Source organism: Dermacentor variabilis, chromosome 6 (genome assembly GCF_050947875.1).
Source record: "Dermacentor variabilis isolate Ectoservices chromosome 6, ASM5094787v1, whole genome shotgun sequence".
Lineage (NCBI taxonomy): Eukaryota > Metazoa > Arthropoda > Arachnida > Ixodida > Ixodidae > Dermacentor > Dermacentor variabilis.
The window spans coordinates 161,408,089-161,430,400 of NC_134573.1; the positions used below are offsets into that span (position 1 = coordinate 161,408,089).

General features: G+C 47.4%; 3 protein-coding genes across 4 annotated transcripts; 2 read left to right on the forward strand and 1 right to left on the reverse strand.

The window, feature by feature from the left end:
* Positions 1–149: 149 nt before the first annotated feature.
* On the forward strand, positions 150–15,787 carry LOC142585613 (proton-coupled zinc antiporter SLC30A2-like). 2 transcript variants are annotated; one of them, XM_075696504.1, is made up of 9 exons: positions 150–622; positions 3,918–4,041; positions 5,157–5,303; positions 6,587–6,740; positions 7,284–7,486; positions 9,532–9,770; positions 11,168–11,383; positions 11,918–12,404; positions 15,443–15,787. In XM_075696504.1, exons 1-9 carry the CDS (start codon positions 605–607, stop codon positions 15,586–15,588), a joined length of 1,734 nt encoding a protein of 577 aa, XP_075552619.1. In that variant the 5' UTR covers positions 150–604; the 3' UTR covers positions 15,589–15,787. The 2 variants fall into 2 exon arrangements, with proteins under 2 accessions (XP_075552619.1, XP_075552620.1); XM_075696505.1 differs by lacking the exon at positions 150–622 and adding an exon at positions 646–782.
* A 1,114-nt stretch (positions 15,788–16,901) lies between these two features.
* Positions 16,902–19,167, reverse strand: LOC142585614 (mitochondrial potassium channel-like). The gene is made up of 3 exons (XM_075696506.1): positions 18,726–19,167; positions 18,441–18,587; positions 16,902–18,134 (listed from the first exon to the last, which is right to left on the reverse strand). The coding sequence occupies exons 1-3, from the start codon at positions 18,921–18,923 to the stop codon at positions 17,388–17,390; spliced, it is 1,092 nt and encodes a 363-aa protein (XP_075552621.1). The 5' UTR covers positions 18,924–19,167; the 3' UTR covers positions 16,902–17,387.
* Positions 19,168–19,360: 193 nt separating this feature from the next.
* On the forward strand, positions 19,361–22,081 carry LOC142585612 (pre-rRNA 2'-O-ribose RNA methyltransferase FTSJ3). Its single transcript, XM_075696502.1, has one exon. The coding sequence runs from the start codon at positions 19,434–19,436 to the stop codon at positions 21,837–21,839; it is 2,406 nt and encodes an 801-aa protein (XP_075552617.1). The 5' UTR covers positions 19,361–19,433; the 3' UTR covers positions 21,840–22,081.
* The last annotated feature ends 231 nt before the right edge of the window (positions 22,082–22,312 follow it).

A 22,312-nucleotide genomic window follows, 5' to 3' on the forward strand; every position in this document is an offset into this window, starting at 1 on the left:
GCCATCATTCTATCGTATCTGATAAAGAGGATAAATTATGACGAAGACAGAAAAATCAGGCTATATGATCCAGTACGTTAGAGCCTGCTACAAAGCACAGTCGGCGTTAAAAATGTACTTGCAGCAGGATCTGGGAAAAATAATTTCAGCTTGAGCAGGCAGCTAGGTATTCAAATTTCCAGCTGGTATTATTTAGTACGTGTATGAAAACAACATGTGTTGTGCGGTTTCACTTGCTACACTCAGAAACTGCCAGGAAATGAAGCGTTTTTCTCAGATCCGCACAGTCCGTAGACTGTTGCTCCAGCTGCACTTTTAAGATGCTTAAAGGTTTGGTAGGATGCCCCGGTCCCGCGGTGATCACAGCATGCATTCAAGCTGTACTGTATTTTGTGTTTTCATTGTACGTTCTGGTTCTGCGCCTAACGCGCCGTTCGGTGTCGTAATTTAGAAACAAACGTTGGCCCGTGCGGGAATGAACTAAAGTGACGATGAAGAAGAAGAGGGCTCGCGCGCTGCTGCGGGTGCAGTCGAAGATTGGAACGCGAACCGCCTGCACCATAACTTGGATTTGCAACACGCGACTGAGGGGCTCCCACTCTCGATGGATGTGCTGAGAGCCGTAAGCCTGCGCCTCTCTCATCTCTTATGGCATCGCGCGAAACCGGCAAGCAGTCCCGGGTCACAAACGAGGCCGAGGCCACTGCTCGTTTGATAACGGATGCCTGTCGCGTTAGCGTGATGAACAAAGTCGGATCACAGCTGCGGAGTTACATGTAGCGGTATGGAATCCCAACCCTTATTTCCCTCTATAGTAAACGCCGTGCCTGAGTCCCCGCGGCCGGGCTCTGCTGTGGGTATAGTGCAGTAATCCGTCGGGAGCAGCAGGTTCCGTTCACTTGTGGTTTTTCTTTCAAACTAAACGGCAGATTGGGTGAAAAGAAAAGAGCAGATTGGGTGAGGGAACAAACGCGAGTTATTGACATCCTAGTAGAAATCAAGAAAAAGAAATGGGCATGGGCAGGACATGTAATGAGGAGGGAAGATAACATTAAAGGTTACGAACTGGATTCCAAGGGAAGGGAAGTGTAGCAGTGGACGGCAGAATGTGAGGTGGGCGGATGAGATTAAGAAGTTTGCAGGGACATCATCATCATCATCAGCCTGGTTACGCCCACTGCAGGGCAAAGGCCTCTCCCATACTTCTACAACAGCCCCGGTCATGTACTAATTGTGGCCATGCCGTGCCTTCCATTGACTTCCATTGCACACTCCTTAATGATGCCCACAAGATTGTCGTTCATTGCTTCAACACTACAGTCCTCTTCCTGAGTTAAAGCCGAATACCTGTTCTGTAGCTTGATCTGGAATTCCTCTGTTTTCCCTCTTACCGCTAACTCATTAATCGGCTTCTTATGTACCAGTTTCTTCCGTTCCCTCCTCAGGTCTAGGCTAATTCGAGTTCTTACCATCCTTTGGTCACTGCAGCGCACCTTGCCGAGCACGTCCACATTTTGTATGATGCCAGGGTTAGAGCAGAGTATGAAGTCTATTTCATTTCTAGTCTCGCCGTTCGGGCTCCTCCACGTCCACTTTCGGCTATCCCGCTTGCGGAAGAAGGTATTCATTATCCTCATATTATTCTGTTCCGCAAACTCTACTAATAACTCTCCCCTGCTATTCCTAGTGCCTATGCCATATTCCCCCACTGCCTTGTCTCCAGCCTGCTTCTTGCCTACCTTGGCATTAAAGTCGCCCACTAGTATAGTGTATTTAGTTTTCACTCTACCCATCGCCGATTTCACGTCTTCATAGACGCTTTCGACTTCCTGGTCATCATGACTGCATGTAGAGGCGTAGACTTGTACCACCATTATTTTGTACCTCTTATTAAGTTTCACAACAAGACCTGCCACCCTCTCGTTAATGCTATAGAATTCCTGTATGTTACCAGCTATATTCTTATTAATCAGGAATCCGACTCCTAGTTCTCTTCTCTCCGCTAAGCCCCGGTAGCACAGGACGTGCCCACTTTTCAGCACTGTATATGCTTCTTTTGGCCTCCTAACTTCATTGAGCCCTATTATATCCCATTTACTGCCCTCTAATTCCTCCAATAGCACTGCTAGACTCGCCTCACTAGATAACGTTCTAGCGTTGCCAGGTTCATATTCCAATGGCGGCCTGTCCGCCATTGTACACGACCGGGGTAGTTGGAGAAGTATGAGAGACGCCTTTGGGCCCCGCAGTGGGCGTAACCAGGCTGCTGCTGCTGCTGCTGCTGCTGCTGCTGCTGCTGCTGATGATGATGATGATGATGAAACGGCAGGGTCATACACACGGGTTGTGTCTCCTATTCAGCCTATTTTACGCCCGCGAAACGCGCTGCTAGACACCTTGTTTGGCACCCCTTTGACACCCCGTTTGAAACCCTGTTCATACATGCGCCTTGCTGGTCACCCTACTTGCACCCTATTATACACCCCACTTAAAAACCGGCCACACAACTCTCTTATGAAATTTACACCCTTTGGGGCTTATTTTGTCTCAACGATAATCAGCTGTCTTGGCCGCATTTCCTTTCTTTAACGCTGCGAGCCCGGTACATCCAAGTCACGAACGGCATGCGCGTTATCAGCATGACAGAGCATTCTCGACAGGAAAGTAACGAGCGCAGCGTTTTCAAGAAAGGAAATGCGGGCAAGACAGATGACGTTTGCTCCAAAGGGTTGCAAACTTTCCTTAGAGTGTATCGTTGCGGGACAAATATACACCCCAAAGAGTGCAACCGTTGTATGCATGCATCACTCTTAAAACGGTTGCACCCTTTGGGGTGTAAATTTGTCCCACAACAATAATCGTCATCTGCCTTGCTTGCGTTTCCTTTCCTGAAAACTCGGCGCTCGCTACTTTCCTGTCGAGAATGCTGCGTCACACTGATAACGCGGCGCCGTTCGTGACTGGGAAGTACCGGGCTCGCCGCGTTAGAGAAAGAAAACGCGTGCAAGACGGATGACGATTATTGTTGTGGGACAAGATACGCCCCAAAGGGTGTAAAATTTTCTAAGAGTGTGAGCGCACGGTGCAGTGGAACTCTGGAGTGAAAGCTATGGGTCGTGTCAGCTCAACACTTCCTAGGACAGATTGGTCAGCTAACCGGAAAAAGAACCAGCAGTAAGGGTTGAACCATAGTCCGCCTCTCATCGCCATCCGCGCGACGCCTAGTGAACGAAGTTTCACGGAAAGATAGCTGAGCACAACGAGCGAGCCTTCCTAGCTCCCTTCTAGGCAACACGCGCAGCCTGCTCTCGTTGTTGGCTGACACGAACCCTAGCCTTCGCTACCCTGCACGGAGTTGATGAGACGTAGTATCCGGCTACCCGGTCGCATAGGTCGCGAACGAACGAATAAAGCAGTTTAAATTTAAAGTAGTCTTGGCTGCGAAACCCCGGACGCCGACTGGGATTTTTGAGTCGGGAGTTTTTGGGTCTGGTCCGCGTACGGGAGGTAAAGTTGGATATGTGCCTTCTGTGCGTCTGGAAAAAAAAAAAAAAGGAAATGAAATGGCGGAACAGGACAGTCCTACAGCAGGCGTCTAATGCTTGACGAGACTTGACGTGCATCAAGGAGACATGCACGCACGTCATAAACAACGAGCTGAAGCTTGCTGCTGCACTGAACACGTACAGTCATGAGCATTACGTGAGAGGGAACACGGAACTCGTTTTTAAACAACTGGCGCTCGGCTTCAAATATGACGTATGCATATGTGCTAACAAGTAGCTTTCCAGTCGAACATTTAGTCTCGTTGAACACTCTTGTGCGGGACATGTGTTCTTAAGCCGCCATATTGCGGGGCCTCTTGAAAGCAATGTGGCTTTCACCTGTCACATTACTCGAAGGGCGTCCCGGCGCAGGTCTCGTCCATCCACTGCCACAAAAACCAAAACGACGAGGCAGCTGACGTGGACGTGAGCGCCCGCCGGAGGCTCATCTGCGCCAGCATTCTCTGCCTCACCTTCATGCTCTTCGAGCTCGTCGGTGAGTGTACACTCCCTCTCATTAATTATCAATGCACGTGCGCGTCATTTCCGAATTGTAACACAAATTAGCAAACGAAAAACACACAAAAATATAGGCTTTGCCCGAACTCAGAACGAAGCGCTGACGGCGGTAGCAAGGTTATTTAGTGCAGCGCTTGAACTTCTCTTGTGTTCTTGTATTATACACGCAGGTGCGCCGAAATTTCTGGCACCTAAAGCTTTAAACGCCGTGTATGCTCTGTAGTGACATAGGCGCTTCAACGCTGCCCTTGGCATCAGTGAAATTACATCACTTCCAGATTGTAAGCATTCATATTGTACTTTCTAATAGTACCAGAGAATTTAAGATAAAGGGCATGCGATATTAACGAAATGTTTACGGCTTTTGTTTGCGCGCTGCAATTCTAAAATATTCTGAGGAATGATTCATTCCACGATATAAAACATGGCTTGAGCCACTTTGGCGGTTGAATAACATAGCATCTATACCTTGCATACGCGACATAGATAAACACGAGTATATAGCATACATATACTTAAGTATCTAAAAAAATTAAATTACGGGGTTTTACGTGCCAAAACCACTTTCTGATTATGAGGCACGCCGTAGTGGAGGACTCCGGAAATTTCGACCACCTGGGGTTCTTTAACGTGCACCTAAATCTAAGTACACGGGTGTTTTCGCATTTCGCCCCCATCAAAATGCGGCTGCCGTGGCCGGGATTCGATCCCGCTACCTTGTGCTCAGCAGCCTAACACTTAAGTATCTACGGATCACAGCTTAAATTGTCTAATTGCTATCGCAATAATACCGCAGTAAAAATAGGTGTATGCCAGAACATGCACCGTATCCATTAGAATAGAACTTGGTCGCAATAGTACGTGGACAATGGGAGTGCATCTATAGGCGTGTAGCTTGAAATTAGCAGGTGGGGGTCACACACGCCATACGTTCAAGATGCACTTTAAATTTATTGCCCCCCTAATAGGCAAGAGAAATTCAATCGTTTAGAGACTCCCTCTCGCGGCCCCCAAACTCCCGGCCCTGCATACGCGCATCCTTTCTCGGGCGTGGACACGCTGTTAATGACAAACGTGTCTCTCTTCGTGCAGGTGGCATTTTGGCGAACAGCCTGGCGATAGCGACGGATGCGGCTCACCTCTTAACAGACTTCGCCAGCTTCATGATAAGCCTGTTCTCTTTGTGGATGGGCGCCAGGCCTGCCACGAAACGCCTCAGTTTCGGTTGGTACCGTGCAGGTGCGCAGGTGACTCGAGTTTCTTTCGCATGACTCCGACACACGAGCGGGTCGAGTGGCCGACGAGGCAGGCCGCCGAGTAGGGGTACGCGCGACCAACGCGCGTATATCTTCGTATCTGCTTGTGAACAGCCAATCGACACCCGTCCGCGTTTATAAAGGGTGTTTCTAAGAAGACTTTAAGGAAAAATTTAAACTAAGCGTGGCAGATACACAGTTCTAACCGTTGCGAACTCTCCGGCCACAATTAATTCGTAAATTGAAATATGTGCCAAAAAGTAAGCGCCGAGAAAGTTAATTATTGTAACTATGCTAATTATTCAATTAAGCATGCTGATTTTAGGTAGAAGCAATGGCCACTTCATCTATAGTTATATTGCTCAAGGGTTATAAAGGTGCTGTCTGCCACTGGTACATTAAAAAAAATCGGTGCAACAAAAAAAAAAAAAGATGAAAAAACATCTGGTATAGCCTCTCAAACCGCCACTATAGCTGCCCCTGCAAAATGATTTGCACGTTGTGCGTGGAGATGCCCAGGAAGACGCAGCAGTCGCGATTAAATATACCATTTTAACTCCAGAGGTACATATACGTTATACAAGAACACCTGAGTACCTACACTTCCGGGTGATCGAAAAAACTTGGAGCCCTTCGCTTTGGTCTTGGACAGATATGACCCTACCGAGCTGTAGCTACGGTCACCGACCATGTCGTCCACGTTAAAGCTCGTCAGATGGTCGTAAAAATCCCGAGCCTTGCACTTGTAGATCCAGGTCTGCCGCCTCCGACATATGACCCCGGCGAGATATATCCGTAACTACGGTGACGGACCATTTCTTGGTGGAATGATTGGATATCGATAATCACACGCGTTACTTCTTGACACTCGTACAGTGTCAGCAATCAGTATTCACTCACATCATTTCGAATTTTCCACAAAGGTGTACACATTGAACTATGTCTAAGGAGTAACATTAACCGCTTATTTCATACAGTATAGAATAAACGTTGAAGCAGTGCGTGATTGAGCATTATAGATCTGTTTTCCCCTTAAAAGTGGATCGTCCTGTACACTTCGTAGATGTTTGAACGCTTACGTAGTTAAGGGTGATGTTATTCTGGTCCGGCGTCAACGCAGACGACGATATAATATCACTAGTATTTGCTCAGCAACTTCAGTTATTGACATTTCACTTTCCGTCCCATCAGATAAGCTTCCATTGAACGCTTACCATGCACAACCCTGCCAATTACTATACACTGCACCATATTGCACTACTGCAGAGGTAATCGGCGCGCTGACATCTGTGATTATGATCTGGGCCGTCACCGGCGTGCTGGTTTACATGGCGATCCAGAGGATGATCAACAAGGAGTACAACATCGACGCCACCATCATGCTTATCTCCGCCTCCGTCGGCGTCGTGGTCAACATAATGTGAGCGGCCAGCTTAGCTTTCCAATCGATCGAGCATCCTCATTAACGCATACCAATTACTTTAACGTTTCAGTATTTTCGTCGGACACAATAGAGCATCGTGCACATCGCGTAACAGACAGCGAACGAATCGATGTTATCCGCCGTAGCTGTGCCTCGTATAAGCTTTTGTTCCCGAGTGCAGGTCGGCGCACGCGCCTTGTTCGGAATACATCTAACCCTCATTTTTGAACGGCTTCTCCACGTGTTCAGGTGTCACGTACGATGCGGTTTACTCTTACAGTACACGACAATTACAACTGGTAATTAAGGCGATGTGAGCGCAGCATTTCTTCGACCTTAACGAGGAAAAAACTTGTCGGTATGATATGTGTTAAGCAGGCAAACAAGCACAAAAAAATAGCAACCTGCGAGCATCCATATATGCAGTCGACAAGGGAATACTAATTCGGCGTTCCCTTTAAAAGGGTGGACCGCGTAGTAATTGCACGTTGATCGTGCTTGGAAATGGGCGTGGCTGATCGGCACTGCGAACGCGCGCAGCATGGGCCTGGCGCTGCAGATCCACCCGACGAGCCCGCTGGGCCACAGCCACGGGTCGGAGGAGTCAGCGCGCCGCTTCGAGCTGCTCTCGACCGAGCCGTTCGTGCCGCACGGTGCCACCGCCAGCGAGATGGAGTCGTCGCGACAGTGCAGCCGCCTCAACGTCCTCCGCAGCGTCGACCCCCGCGTAGCGCTCGCCACAGGTTCGTTAAAGGTCTCGTAGAACGGCCCCTCAGACATTTTTTTATTATACGCACGAAGTCAAGTATATAAAGCGCCGTTCGGGGAGCCTTCTGCCGCGATAACTTTTGAAAACGGTTTAGTAATGACGGACGTAGAAGTAGATGATATGTTACGAAAAGGCGAGCTACGTCGCTTCCTGTTACATCTCCGTTCATAATTTGCGTGCGACCAATCGTGAAACGCTGTGGAAGCTGCGCAAAAAGTCCGGTCACTGAAATGTATCACTGCGCACGTTCCCTCTATGCTGGGCTGCGCGCCAACGGTGTTTGCTCGCACGAGCATATATACACTTGGTGTTGCCGCGACGGGCGGCAACCCCCCTCTCCCCCACAAATAAATAAATAAATAAATAAATAAATAAATAAATAAATAAATAAATAAATAAATCTACAGCAACGTATTGGCAGTAATACAACTACAGACCTTGTTATTTAACAAAACATTTTTTCGCCTAAAATTGAATCTAAATAAAGAACAGCCTGGCAGTACACCTATTTGGTCATGCGAACGCAGCCACTGCCGAAAGTCTCTCTAGCCTCCGCCGCGTTGCACGCGACGTATGAAACGCAGTACAGTGGTGTGAAAATATTCGAAACTTTCGAATAACGAATCAAGCATTGCTCTTTTCGATTCGGTCCTCGAAAGCCCGGCGACCATATAATATGCAGTTTTGTGGTGGAGCACCGCTGCGTCGTTCAGGAAGCCAGGCTTTTCCGGCTTAAACCGCTATCATTCGCACTCGCCTATGAGTCCCAAGTACGCGAATAAACGGCATATTTGCTCATAATACTGCATTCCTGCGTTTAATAAACAACGCTTCGTAATGTGCAGTATAACGAGAGAAACTTTCTAACGTTGTGAATATACCAGATTTTAAATATCATTCTTTATTAACGGTGAAGGTAGCTGCTGATCGAACGCTATTCGAAAAATATTCGACATCCGATTCAATTTGCTTCTGGTGCTATTCGATTTGTATTCAACTTGTCCTCGAAAATTACTATTCGCCCCCCTCACTTCCTGCAGCAGAGGCCCTTTTAAAGGGAGCTTCGCCCCATACTAATACTTAATGAGGAGAAGACTGCTTTAGGAGCGTTTGTAAGCGATGAACGTATGCACGAATGCACTTCAGCAGCAGGGAGAGTTCTTGAGGCTCTTCGCAAGTTAAATGCTTCAATATGTTTTCGCTGGCTGCTTACCGCTTGTCAAGAGAGGCCGTGGTCACACTCCATCTTGGCCCGAAGTTGTTTTCGGAGTTGTCTGGCCTCTACTGTGTGTTGGACCACCACGGACAGTCCCTTCGTTGCAACCAATGCCAAGAAGAAGAAGGAACACTCCTTTCCTAACATGCAAGCAACGACGTTATTCTTTGGATTTCGCGCAATTTTTTCAGGGCACAAAGAGAGAATACACTCTGTGTTTTATGGAAGCAACTGTGCCAGCTGTTCTTGGACGTCCTCTACAACTTTTGAAACAAGCATCTCCGCCTATTGTGAAGATTAAAGAAGCCTTAATAAGCTAAGGACGTTGCAAAAAACAATTTGATTACACAGCTCAACACAGCTGCCCTGACAATTACATGCGCCTTTGGTCCCATCCTACTACGAAAACTTTCTTTCTTTCTTTCTTTCTTTCTTTCTTTCTTTCTTTCTTTCTTTCTTTAAAGCTTCGTTCACGTTACCTAAAGTACTCGCTGTATCGGGCTGGTTAATTATAATTTCATTACAGTAAAAGCACATTAATAAGGTCTTGAGTCAACGGTACGTTCATCGTACACACGCAATAAGTTCTCCCGGCTGCTGCATTTCATCTCTGCGCATCCGTGAAAAACTTAAGAGGACCATCCGTCTGTAAGTGTGTCTGTATGTGTGCGTGAGAGAGAGAGAGAGAGAGAGAGAGAGAGAGAGAGAGAGAGAGAGAGAGAGAGAGAGAGAGAGAGAGAGAGTAGAATGGAGTGAAGAAAGGTGTTATGGCGAGTGGGCTGCCTGTATCGTCCCTGCTGCAGGCAGCCTGCAAGCCATGAGTCCACAGCACGTATCCGAAGTCGGCCCGAGCGGTCACAGCGCCAGCGCACCGTCCATGTCGTCGCCGCCGTACAATCCGTCCGGCCCGGGAACGCTGTCTGCGCACCACACCGAGGCACCCGATGCCGTCGATACCGAGGCCATGACGCCGCATGAAGACGCGACCGAACAACGGGGCGCGCCGCTGGACTCAGTGGGCCCGCCACCGTTAACCCAACGGGTGCGCACGAAAGTTATAACGAAGCATTTGCCTATCGTTAACCGGTTTACAGTGAGTGCTGTTAAGGGGTATTTTCTCCGTCCATTTGTCGGTTTACAGTGACCGTCTTTAAAGGGTATCTTCCCTCCTCAAGTCTAGGCTAATTCGAGTTCTTGCCAACCTATGGTCACTGCAGTGCACCTTGCCGAGCACGTGCACATCTTGTATGATGCCAGGGTTAGCACAGAGTGTAAGGGCTATTTCATTTCTAGTCTCGCCATTCGGGCTCCTCCACGTCCACTTTCGGCTATCCCGCTTGCGAAAGAAGGTATTCATAATCCGCATATTATTCTGTTCTGCAAACTCTACTAATAACTCTCCCCTGCTATTCCTAGAGCCTATGCCATATTCCCCCACTGACTTGTCTCCAGCCTGCGTCTTGCCTACCCTGGCACTGAAGTCGCCCATCAGTATAGTGTATTTTGTTTTGACTTTACCCATAGCCGATTGCACGTCGTCATAGAAGCTTCCGACTTCCTGGTCATCATGACTGGATGTAGGAGCGCAGACCTGTACGACCTTCAATTTGTACCTCTTATTAGGTCTCACAAGACCTGCCACCCTCTCGTTAATGCTATAGAATTCCTGTACGTTACCAGCTATATCCTTATCAATCTGGAGTCCGACTCCTAGTTCTCGTCTCTCCGCTAGGCCCCGGTAGCACAGGACGTGCCCGCCTTTCAGCACTGTATATGCTCCTTTCGTCCTCCTAACTTCACTGAGCCCTATTATATCCCATTTACTGCCCTCTAATTCCTCCAACAGCACTGCTAGACTCGCCTCACTGGATAAAGTTCTAACGTTAAACGTTGCCAGGTTCAGATTCCAATGGCGGCCTGTCCGGAAACAGGGATTCTTAGCACCCTCTGCTGCGTTGCAGGTCTGACCTCCGCCGTGGTCAGTTTTTTCGCAGCTGCTGGGGACTGAGGGCCGGGGTTTTATTGTTGTGTTCATATAGGAGGTTGTGGCCAAATACTGCACCAGGGTGGCCAATCCTGCTCTGGTAAGGGAGTGCGTTACCGGTTCTGGTCACCGGGTTTAGGCCACACTCCAGGCCTGTTTATGGAATTTTATCAACAAGCGGATTTTTTTAATCCGGTGGAGAGTTGCGCAGCACCGGGATTCGAACCACGGTCCTCTTGCACGCCAGGCGGATGTTCTATCTCTACGCCATCGCTGCACTTATTATACGTTCATTACGGGCCCGCAATTTGTTACACGTGTTCTGTTGAGGCATGAAATGAACCGACGTTAATCACAGCGTTGTGTATTTGTAACTGCGTAAACTTTTTGTACTTCGCACTGTGGGCTTTTTATATCTGCCCACATCATTTTGCCTCCTCACTGCATGCGTTCAGGCAAAGTCGTCGACAAGCACGGAAGACAATGGCGCCTTAGACTTAGCAGCAATTCGCTCCGGGGCAAATGGGCATCTCGCTGGCATTGTCAATGCCAGTGGAAACGTCTCGGACAACGCCGTGGGCACACCAGGAACTGCCACGGGTGCTGCGCCCGTCCACGGACAGTCCGGAGTCTCCCAGCACGATCCGAGGACGTCGACGGATGGTCAAACTGTACGTTTCAAGTGCGAAACGTGCACGAACGTTCACCTCGATGCTTTCCACAGAAACCTATTTTCAAGTGATGCGTTCGTTAATTTCAGTTGCTTGCAGCGTGCTTCGATCGATCGAGTTGTCGATCAATTCGGCCTCACGATGTATCATCTCCTATAGCCCCTGGTTAGCTCAGGTGCTGGAGCGACTGCATGCTCCGAAAATGAACTAGACCCGGGTGGGTTCGGTCGGTCCACATACCACAACGAATTTTTCTTACATAAACAAAGTATGCTCTCTTCTTTTGCACCATATACGTCCTGCTACATTCAGGTGGATCGCAGCAATTTCCCCACGTGGTGAAGTCTGTGCTATATAACTAAGGCACCGTGTGTAGAATTGTTTAGACACCAAGAAAAGTAGAACGCGCGCTAATGCTTCATGGAGGCACAATTGAATAGTACGTGGCGAACGAGGATGCGGACGGCATCGGAAATGACGGGTCCGGACAAGTGCGCATGGCATAAGTCCGCCGGCGCGGCGATGACGGCGCAGAGGTCGCCGGACAACCGTCACACGAGTGCCGGGAGCCTGGCGCAGACGCCGCCTCAGCAGTCCGGCGCCGCGCCGGCACCCGATGCTGGCAGCGTCAGCGCGAGCCCCGACCCACCGCCGCCGCGAAGCAGCCAGGAGAGTCGGGGCGTGATGAACATCAACGTGCGCGCCGCCTTCATCCACGTGCTGGGCGACCTGATCCAGAGCGTGGGCGTGCTGGTCGCGGCCATCGTCATCTACTTCTGCCCGAGCTGCGGCGTCGTGGACCCGGTGTGCACGCTCATGTTCTCGGTCATCGTTCTGGTCACCACGCTGGCCATCCTGCGCGAGGCGCTCAACGTGCTCATGGAGGGCATCCCGCACAGCGTCGACTACCACCAGGTCAAGCGGCTCCTGCTCTCCGTCGACGGCGTGGCGCGCGTGCACGACCTGCACATCTGGGCGCTGAGCCTCGACAAGCTCGCCGTCTCCGCGCACGTCGTGCTCGGTGAGCGACATGCAGGCGGCGGCTCCTCCTCTCGTTCCTCACTCTGCAGGTCGTGTAGTAGAAAGAAATGTTGCGCCAGTTAAATTATCCTTTCAAAGCTGTTTTCTCGTTAACTACGCGGCAACAGGTTATTGACGGTTAGAAGAGAAAATTAGTTAGTTTTCGAATTTCGCGCCGATACGTTGTGCAACGTTACGGATTTTAATGCGTCTTCTTTTTCGTCTTTGTGTTTATGTATCTGCGCCGCTGTAGCTCGGTAATAAGTTTGCTAAGTTGAGCCTTCGACTTTTTAAGAATACAATCAATTCGATCTTTACCAATAAAAACGTCACGGCACGCTGGTACAGTGAACTGCTGTAGCGTGTGGGGCTCTCATCCCTCCTCTTGGGACAAAGGAACGACGACACAGTAGTGCAACCAATCACAAGGACAGTTATTGCACCTTTCATAGACTAATACCTGCTAGCCGAGTTGCTATCCACAAAACATGCCGATGGCCGCGCGACAAATCGCGGCAGTCCGACTCACCGCGACAGGATAACGAGCGAATTGTTCGTCCCGTGCTGGACACCAACGCCTGTTCGTTCGCGCGTACGGTCACGCGAACGGTGGCGCGTTTGAACGATCGTGTTCGTCCATTCAGGGGTAAGCTTCGCGAGACGGTCTCGCAGAAGTATGGATCGGCGCACGCGCAGAACGTCCGCGCCGCTGCCGACTCCGAGCCAAAGAGGAAGAGATACGCGGCTGTTCTGTGGAAGAGCCTTCTCCTTTTTGCGCCCAAGTAAACCCGCCGTTAGGTGGCGTTAGCAGCGCAACACTCGCGCCATCTCTCGTACTGCGCTTCAACCAGACCGACTGCCGCGGGCACCAGGCCACGCGGCGAAGCAAGATTACAGGAGACGGGAGCTATGCGGGAAAACTACATATCAGGGACGCGTGAGAATCGCGCATCCCCACAAGCGGTGCGAGAACTCCAATGTGGTGCGCGTCGCCACTCTCTTTTTTTTTAAAATGTTTTCAGCTGTTACGGTGCCCTAAAGCGTTATGGGGCTCTAAGTTCCACCTAAGGTGCCCTAAACTACGTGGAACTCTGTCAAACATTTACAAAAATATTCCCGCTGGAGCTGGACCTCAAATGGACAGTCTTGCTACAAGGTTTTCGGTCCTCCATGATTTAGGTCGATCCATTAAAATAATGTTTGAAGAGGTTTTATGCCCTAGAACTGCGCAGTTGGCCATGAGGCGAGCTTTAGTGGATCGCCCAGGAACCACTTTGACTTCAGGGAACGCACGAGTGCTTTTTCAATCTGCCCCTAGTGGAATGCGGCCGGGTACCGAACCCGCGACCTTGTGCTCAGTCGCCTCTACAAATTGCGTATCTAAATATACGTTAGCGGTCAGCAAAGACTGCAGTGGGGCTAGTTGGTATGTCATGTTACAAACTTGTTGCTGATACTGCTTACTTTATGGTGGGAAACATACATGTGCACATATGCAAAGTGCACATTTGTCGTAGCAATGAGAATTGGTCAGCACTATTCTCGATGTATCGGACGCAATGACTGGTAACATAACCATTAGCAGCTAGGCTAATGGTCGTTTTTTTTTAGAGGTGGGCGAATATAAACTTTTTTGCATAATTCTAATTATCAAGTAGTTAGATGGAGACATATAGTATTACAACTGCAATATTTATTTCAGTATAGCTTTATAGGTACCTCACTTGTACGGACTAGTAAAAAGAGACAGCTAAGAGTAACGGATAATAAGGATCAGTTTTAAATGGAAGATCACTATTTGTCATTATAAGAACTAGTGCACAAATAGCCTCTCAAGATCTTTAGAGCATGGTTGCAAACAAGCTTTCCTAGAATGAATGGCTGCTGCAGGACAAGCTTTCCAAAAATTCTAAATAAATGGCCATTGGAAAAAGATCAATAGTGGGAAAAAACGCTGCTGAAGAATCCGTGTGCCATAGGCACATGTAAAAGGGCTCGTTGCAAGGAAAATATCACTGGTAGTGTAAAAAATAAAACTGCTACTTAACTAGACTGCAAGAAACACTAAATCGCAGACTACAAGCAAAAATTATGGGTTGCCATGCATGTTTCTGCTGCGAAACTGAAAGCAAACACCCATTTTGTTTCATCATTGCTTCAAAAGCTTTCGTGATTGCATTACTTCTAGTAAGTTACGATACTTTCTTTGACAAACAGAGAATGTCCCCAGACTTTAACACTGAGCTGTTGCAAAATATTTGGTTGGTTTTGATATTCTAATGTACCAAATATTTCATTTTCGGATATGAACAGTTAATGCCCGATATTTGATTCAACTTCGAAACTTTGTATATTCGCACACCCCTAGTTTTTTTTAAAGCTGCTTGTAGGTCTTTGCTAAACATTCAGTGATAACATTGCAGTTATTTGATGTGGCAAACACACCGCTGTGACCCATGGTCATTGTATCTTCTTACACCCAAACTTTATTTTCCTTTCTCAACTTTCTCAACATTTCTCAATGTGAATTGCACTTACTCGCATTGGAGTTTTTCAGGCTTAGGAATGGGCCGAAATCGTCCTGTACAGCACATTTCTCTGTGCACAACAGTGTCATGTGGTTGTAAACGGTGTCACAAGTGTCACGCTGTAGACGAGTAACACGTTTCACTCACTCATTACAATTATGGAGCTTCCATGTATACTTTACTCTCTCATCAACGGTGCATCCATGGAACATATTCTGCAATGCCTCCCCACAACGTTGGGGATGTGTAATAGTTTACAATTACACTGTCACCTGGATAAGCCTGTTCTGCTCAGAAGGAAACCAATGAACAGACAAACAGGGAACAAAGGGAGTGTAGGCAAAGAGTTTTGCTTTAACTGACCACGAAGGCAGTGACCCGCAGGGATACCAGCCAACGTCATAGGTCTGTGGAAGGCAACTCGTGCAGTTCTAGTCAGTTGGCCTTCAGGTCTCACGGTTATATCAATGCGAGGTGCCCTCTAATTTGCATCTTTACATTTTGTATACAGTTCCTGGTGCGGATGCCATGTCTGTGCGGCGCAGTGCCTCCAAGACGATTCGCCGCAACTTCGACGTCTTCAAGCTGACTTTGCAGATGGAAGAGTTTGAAGAAGGCATTCGCCAACACTGTCGCCGCTGCAGCGAGCCCAGCTGAGATGCATGGCAAATGGTTTTGAGCATGGTGCTTGTTCTGTGCCGCCACCACATGACACTCACTTGAGCTGTTATATGTTACTTGAATTACTTCCGTTTACAAGTACAAATGCGTTTTCATGGACAAGCTTATTGTGCGTCACCTGCAAAAAACGTTAATTCTATTTGGACAAAATATATATTCGAAACATATGGTGCCAGCTGGGCATGACCTATTTCCGTCTGTAGGTACTGAATTTGGCACCTCTGATGCCCTGTCGGTCGTGGCTCTCCATACAGTGTATAACAAAACAATTTGTACATAATGAGCATTGCTTTAAATTTTTCATGCGAGAATGGTTATGAGCACGTTGGCTCATCAGTCATCATCAGCCTATTTTATGTCCACTGCAGGACGAAGGCCTCTCCCTGCAATCTCCAATAACCATCAGTACAACATGTATAAGTTATAAAGACAGCCTTGCGGGGTTTTGCCACATACCAGTAGTTGAATAAAGCAGACAAAAATGAAAACATACAAGTTGCCTGCCAAACAACTTCGTTGAGGCATCTGCACATCCCAAAGGCATATATGCTTCTACTCGGCATAAAGTACTGAAAACATTTCATCCCACTAAAACTTTGAAGTGCAGGTGAACATTTGTAAATTCTTGCAGCAGGGGTGTATCTAGGGCAGCCTCCAAGGGTGAATAGGGAGAGAGGCTTGCTGCAAGCATAGTACCGCGATCACTAAAGTTCCGCATCCTCAAGTGGTCCGGGTTCAGCCAGTGCCCTGTAGACCATCATGCCCTGCAAGTGAGGTGGCCTTTCCTGCTTGACAGCTATTTTCTAACCCTGAGCTTTACATCCTTAACTGATGACTCGCACGTAAAGCAGCATATACGCGTGGCCATAACCAAGTGCAATAAGTATGTACAAGGAACCTCCTAATGCACAGAAAGAAAGAGTTCCCTACCGGTATCATGGGGTAATAAGCAATCACGGGGTAATAAGCAACAAACACAGATAGCAATGTGTACACATAGCCAGGAACTATACAACAAAGTTCACAATATTTCTACGGCAAAACAATGGAATGATGCATTGCTGAAGATGCACATTCCTATGCTTGTATGAATGCCAGATGTTTACCTTTGCTACAGCCAGAAACTTGATGCTTTCATAACATAGTATCAACGATTAGCCAGAGATGATACATGTGTGTCTTGGGGTTTCAAGGTGAATAGAACCACATAAATGCTGTAGTTTGTGACATTCAAAGTGTTTAGCTATGGTGACGAAGCTACTGCCAGTGAAAAGTGCTTTTACAGCGAGTGCACAAGGGTCAGCATTTATTCAGGCAAAATGGCAAAACAAGTAGCAAACAAACAAAATTGTTCTCTTAAAATATGAGTTTTCATTTAATTTATTTTGTAAAGTCAGTTGTATGTATTCATAATGTATATAAAGAAAAAAAAAAGCTGCTGTTTGCATAGCTCTTACAGGGACATCTGGAAGCAAATGATGACAGCAGACTGAAGAGAAAGCACACCAAAGTAGTGTGGAATACCCACCTTGCTTCTGTACTGCACACAACAAGCATATTGCTCCCTGCAACTCAGAAAGTACATGAAACTATACTTCCACAACTTGCCGCTAACAGGAACTACATAGCTGAACACTGGAGGAGTTTCATTCCTATCAAAACTACTTAAAGCTTCACTGGTCCACTGAATCCATTTGCTGAATGAATTAAAAAAAGAAAATGCAGTCAACAATGTGACTTAGTCGTAATTCATTAATGAAGGCAGTAGTCAGTCATCAGGAGCCTTTGAAAAAAGCCGCCAAAAGTGGAACAGTCACTGCAAGGGCGCCGTACACTAGTGCTACCATGGCAAGTGAGTTTATCTTCATCTTCCACTCCAACTGCCGCTGTGAGTCAGCCACTATGTCTCTGACGTCTTCACCAATGTACACCGCTGCTCTCCTGACGTCTCCTTCAGCTTCTTCCAAAGCTCTGTCGGCGGCTAGCAATGCTTTTATTTCTTTTGTCTCCCTCTCTAATAATTGCTGTTGCTGCTTTACCAGCACTACTACTTCCCTCATCTGAAGCTCAAGGTCCGAGTCAGCCTCAACATTATCTCTGGCTTTGGTCATCATTACTGGTACCACAGCTGCACGGTCCGTCGCAGCGACTATTGGTGCAGCACCAAGGAGTTCTCGGATGTCGGATACAAACTCCACGATCTGGTCTCTGTGCCGTTTGAACTCGTCCGAGAGGCTGTAGACCAGGCGTTGTACCTCCGGTTGGCTGGACGAACGTTCCACAAGGTCTCTGAGCTGGTTTAGGCGTATCCGGTTGTTGACGGTGGCCCCGATAATGCCTATGACAGCACCGCACACGGAACCAATAATGGACCAGTACTTGGTGCGCTCCCCCTGGGCACGCTCTTTCTCGTGGCTCTCCCGAAGTGCCAAGGAGAGAGAGGCGAAGTAATCCCGCTCTGCTTTCTCCAAGTTCTTGAACTGCTCAAGCAAGGAACGTTCTTCCTTGATGACGGCGTGCTCCTGCAAGAGTAAAGTGTGACAAGCCCATAACAGTCATCAACTATAGTGCATATAGTTCACATAAAACGAGTGCACAGATATCTTACCAACAGTATAAACAGCGTAACATTTCTCATTCAAGCAATACTGTGTAACTCTCACCTGTCTGGATAGCGTGATTCCTGCTGTCACGCAGTAGTAATTCAGCCCCAGGGGAAACTTTTAGTTTTTACTTTGAAGCTACAATGGGGTTTCATTCCTTGGAGTTCAGTACCTGCACACGTTTGTGTGTAAAGCTACCAGTATCCATAAAACACGCAGGCGTACCTGAGTTATGAGGGTAAGGTAGCGATCCTCTCCTCGGTGCGTCTTGTCAAGTTCTGCGTGGATTTCCTTCAGCTGGCTCTGGAGCTGTAAAATCCGTTGCTGCTTCTCTCGCCGTTGCTCTTGGGTCGTCACGAACTTTTGTTCAGCCTGGCAAGCAAAACGTGCACCAACGTTATGGCACCCCGTACCGATGTGCAGTTAAATGTCGTAATGAAGCAATGACGTAACGATGTAAGTGCTGCTATCAAACAGCTTTACCCAGCAATACAGCGACTCGTGCCTTACCTCCAAGACCTTGGTTTGGGCTGCCTTTACTTCGGTAAGGCCGACGACATCTTCATAAACACGAAATATACTGAACACTTTCGCCGCCAAAGGGTGAGTGTGTTGGCACCTTTCGGGCAAAAGTAGCGGCGAGTTTTGCATTGACAGCAGAGGGCTGCACAACCGTTGCGAAATAGTAAGAAATTTGATCGGCGACATCGTCAAGCAGCCGAAAGTAGTAACAATTATGCTCCCCGCGGCAGCCCTTTTTAAAGAGTATGCTGGCAGCCGCTATGTGATGGTCATCCCGCGCGCTGTTTTTGCCCGCTATCAAGCCTACGTTACGTTGGTCCCGTCCGTTTAATTTAAGTATTCTAAGCACTATAATATAGATAGGGTGGTAACATCTCAATGCAAACGGCCATGAGGTTTGTTCGCTTTCCCACATAAGACCAGGACGTCAATTCAGCTAAGCCGCTGCGTCGAACTCTGAGCAAAACATGCACGTGCACGTAATGTATCTATAATTGACAATTATGATAAATGTCATATAAATAAATATAAATGTAACCTAAAGAAAATGTATTTGAGCAAGAAACAACAGAACAGCAATAAGTTGCAAAACTAGATTGACATATCCGACACCAGTCTAGAAAAAAGACACTAAACGAGACGAAGTTGTGTCGTCTTCGCACGTGTATAAGTGTTGCGTAACGTGTGTGCTACAAAATGGGTAAGAAAACAAAGACGGGAAAGCAGCGCAAGGATAAGTTTTACCATTTGGCCAAAGAAACAGGCTTCCGGTCCAGAGCAGCGTTCAAGCTTATTCAACTAAACCGCAAGTTCGAGTTCCTGCAGAGGTCCCGCGTGTTGATCGATCTGTGTGCAGCGCCTGGAGGATGGCTTCAAGTTGCTCAGAAATATATGCCAGTGTCCAGCGTCATTATCGGTGTCGACCTGGTACCAATAAGGCCAATTCCGAACGTCATCGCCATCCAGGATGACATTACGACGGGTAGCTGCCGCACGAAGCTAAAGAAGGAACTGAAGACCTGGAAGGCCGACATCGTTCTCAACGACGGTGCGCCGAACGTAGGTAAGAGCTGGGACCACGACGCCTACGGCCAGAATGTCCTCACTCTGCACGCCGTCAAGCTGGCCACAGAGTTCCTCAACAAGGGAGGCTGGTTCATTACCAAGGTGTTCCGTTCCAAGGACTATCAGGCCTTGATGTGGGTGCTCAAGAAGCTCTTCAAGAAGATTTCTGCAACCAAGCCGCAGGCGTCGCGTCACGAATCTGCAGAGATATTCGTTGTGTGCCAGTCGTACATTGCACCCGACAAGATCGACCCGAGGTTCCTGGACCCGGCTCACCTTTTCAGCGATGTCGACACCGGAGAAGTAACCAAGCTGAACCCGGCGCATCCCGAGAAGCAGAAGCCAAAAGCTGAGGGGTACCCCGAAAATGATTACACTCTATACCACACGGTGCCTGTGATGGACTTTCTAAAATGTGAAAACCATCTAGAAGTGTTGGGTCAGTGCAGTGAAGTGGTGATAGATAATGATGAGGTGCTGGCGCACCCACTCACAACACAGGAAATCAAGGAGTGTTGCAAGGACATCAAGGTTTTGGGCCGCGGAGACATAAAAAACTTGTTGACGTGGAGAAAGAAGCTGAAGGCATGGCTCGAAGAGAAGGGAAAGAAAGAAGGTGAAGAAACTGAAGAAGCAGGAATGGAAGAAGTCGAAGAAGAAACTGATGATGAGGAGCTTCAGCTGCTCAAACACGCGGAGGAAGTAACAGCTGAACAAGCTAGGGAGTTAAAGAAGAAAAAGAAGAAAGTACTCAAACAGAGAAATAAGCTTAGAGAGCGCATGAACTTGCAAATGGTCCTGAAGAATGATCAAGCTATTGTGGAAGAAGATTTGGATCTATTCAAACTGAAGGCTATCAAGAATGAAAAACAGTTGTCAAATGTAGACGAAGTTGACGTTGGAACACTTGACCCTGTGCAACCACTTGAAGATGACGAAGAGGACGTGGATCATCGGAGAAAGCTTGTTTCTTACAAGAAGAATGTCATGAATGAAGATTGGTATGCTGAGGAGGGGGAAGAAAATGGTGAAGATGATGATTCTGATGATGACGAGCATGAGGAATTAGTGTTTGAGAGTGATGCTGAAGAAGATGCAAATAACGATGAAGAAGAAGATAACGTACCCGAGGATGATGAGAATCCCTTGCTTGTTGATGTGGCTTATGGTAGTCTTAAAAACAAGCGCAAGGAAATGGGAAAATTGTGGTTCGAAAAAGAAGCATTTGCAGACATTGATGACGAGAAGGAACTGCTAGAGTTGGAGATGATGTCTGAAGGAAAGGAAAAAAGTACAGCAACACCTTCAAAAGCATCAACGGGCAAGCAAAAAGTCAGCAAATTGGAAAAAAAATCAAAAAAAGTCACATTTGCAGATGCTGTAGAGGTAGACACAACAGACAAAAGTGGGACCACTTCAACTGGTGGCTCAAAGAAGAAGAAAAGCACAATAAAAACTAGCAGTGAGCCACCAAAAAAGAAACAAAAAAGAGTAAAGCTGGATCCAGAGGGTTTGGCTATCGGCACAATGATGATTAGGTCCCAGAAAGCAAAACGTGACATCATAGATGCAGGGTTTAACAGGTATGCTTTCAACGATGACAATCTGCCAAAGTGGTTTGTGGAGGAAGAACAGAAGCATAGCAAAAAGATGATGCCAGAGACTGCTGAGATGGTCGCAGAGTACAAAGCACAATTGAAAGCTGTCAATGCACGACCCATCAAAAAAGTTGCAGAGGCTAAAGCTCGCAAGAAATTGCGTGCTGCCCGAAAGCTTGAGAAGGCTCGCAAGAGAGCTGAAACTATCACGGAGAAGCTAGACATGACAGATGCAGAAAAAGCACAGCAGATACGGCAGATTTACAAGAAGGTCCTTGGCAAGAAAGAGAATGACAAAGTGACATACTTGGTAGCCAAGAAAGCAACAGGGCGCAAAGTGAGGCGGCCACCTGGAGTTAAGGGCCGGTTTAAAGTTGTTGATCCACGCATGAAAAAGGACTTGAGAAAGAAAAAGGCAGAGATGAAGAAAAAGCGGTAGTCATTGAGCTACTGCGCTGTATGAAAATGTCAAGTGGTGTTCTGTACAGGCAATGGGAATTGCTGATGTGTACTGAAGTGTGCATATAGCCTGAGCATTGTTACCATCAAGTCCGAGTAGAACCTTGCCACTTAAACTGTGGTGTGTTCTTCTGATGTCCTAACTGTGACTATTCGTTATGGTATTACCATTGTACTATAAAGCTGAAACGTATAGAAATAAATTTGCTATTTGTGCCTAAACATTGTAGAAAAGCTTTACTCATCCTTGGAGCTACCATTATAATTATTAGTTTGGCAAAGTGTATTCTTCAGATATAACTTTCATATCTACACAAATATTAGAAAACTCTCAGTAAATAAGCTGCAGCACAGACACCATACCTTGCATTTCAAAACTTGTGATGCAGCATTCAGTTAAAGAAGCACAATAAGTAAGGTATTTAAGCTAATATTGTAAATAATGTTCATCAC

Excerpts from the sequence above, each read along its gene's own strand:
- LOC142585613 (XM_075696504.1), top strand. Across the intron at positions 4,042-5,156 it reads CATGCTCTTCGAGCTCGTCG|GTGGCATTTTGGCGAACAGC; the intron begins GTGAGTGTACAC and ends CTCTTCGTGCAG. Across the intron at positions 7,487-9,531 it reads CCGCGTAGCGCTCGCCACAG|GCAGCCTGCAAGCCATGAGT; the intron begins GTTCGTTAAAGG and ends TCCCTGCTGCAG.
- LOC142585614 (XM_075696506.1), bottom strand. The coding sequence starts at position 18,923 with ATGTCGCCGATCAAATTTCTTACTATTTCGCAACGGTTGTGCAGCCCT. Across the intron at positions 18,588-18,725 it reads CCCAAACCAAGGTCTTGGAG|GCTGAACAAAAGTTCGTGAC; the intron begins GTAAGGCACGAG and ends TTTGCTTGCCAG. Across the intron at positions 18,135-18,440 it reads ACCTTACCCTCATAACTCAG|GAGCACGCCGTCATCAAGGA; the intron begins GTACGCCTGCGT and ends TTACTCTTGCAG.
- LOC142585612 (XM_075696502.1), top strand. The coding sequence starts at position 19,434 with ATGGGTAAGAAAACAAAGACGGGAAAGCAGCGCAAGGATAAGTTTTAC.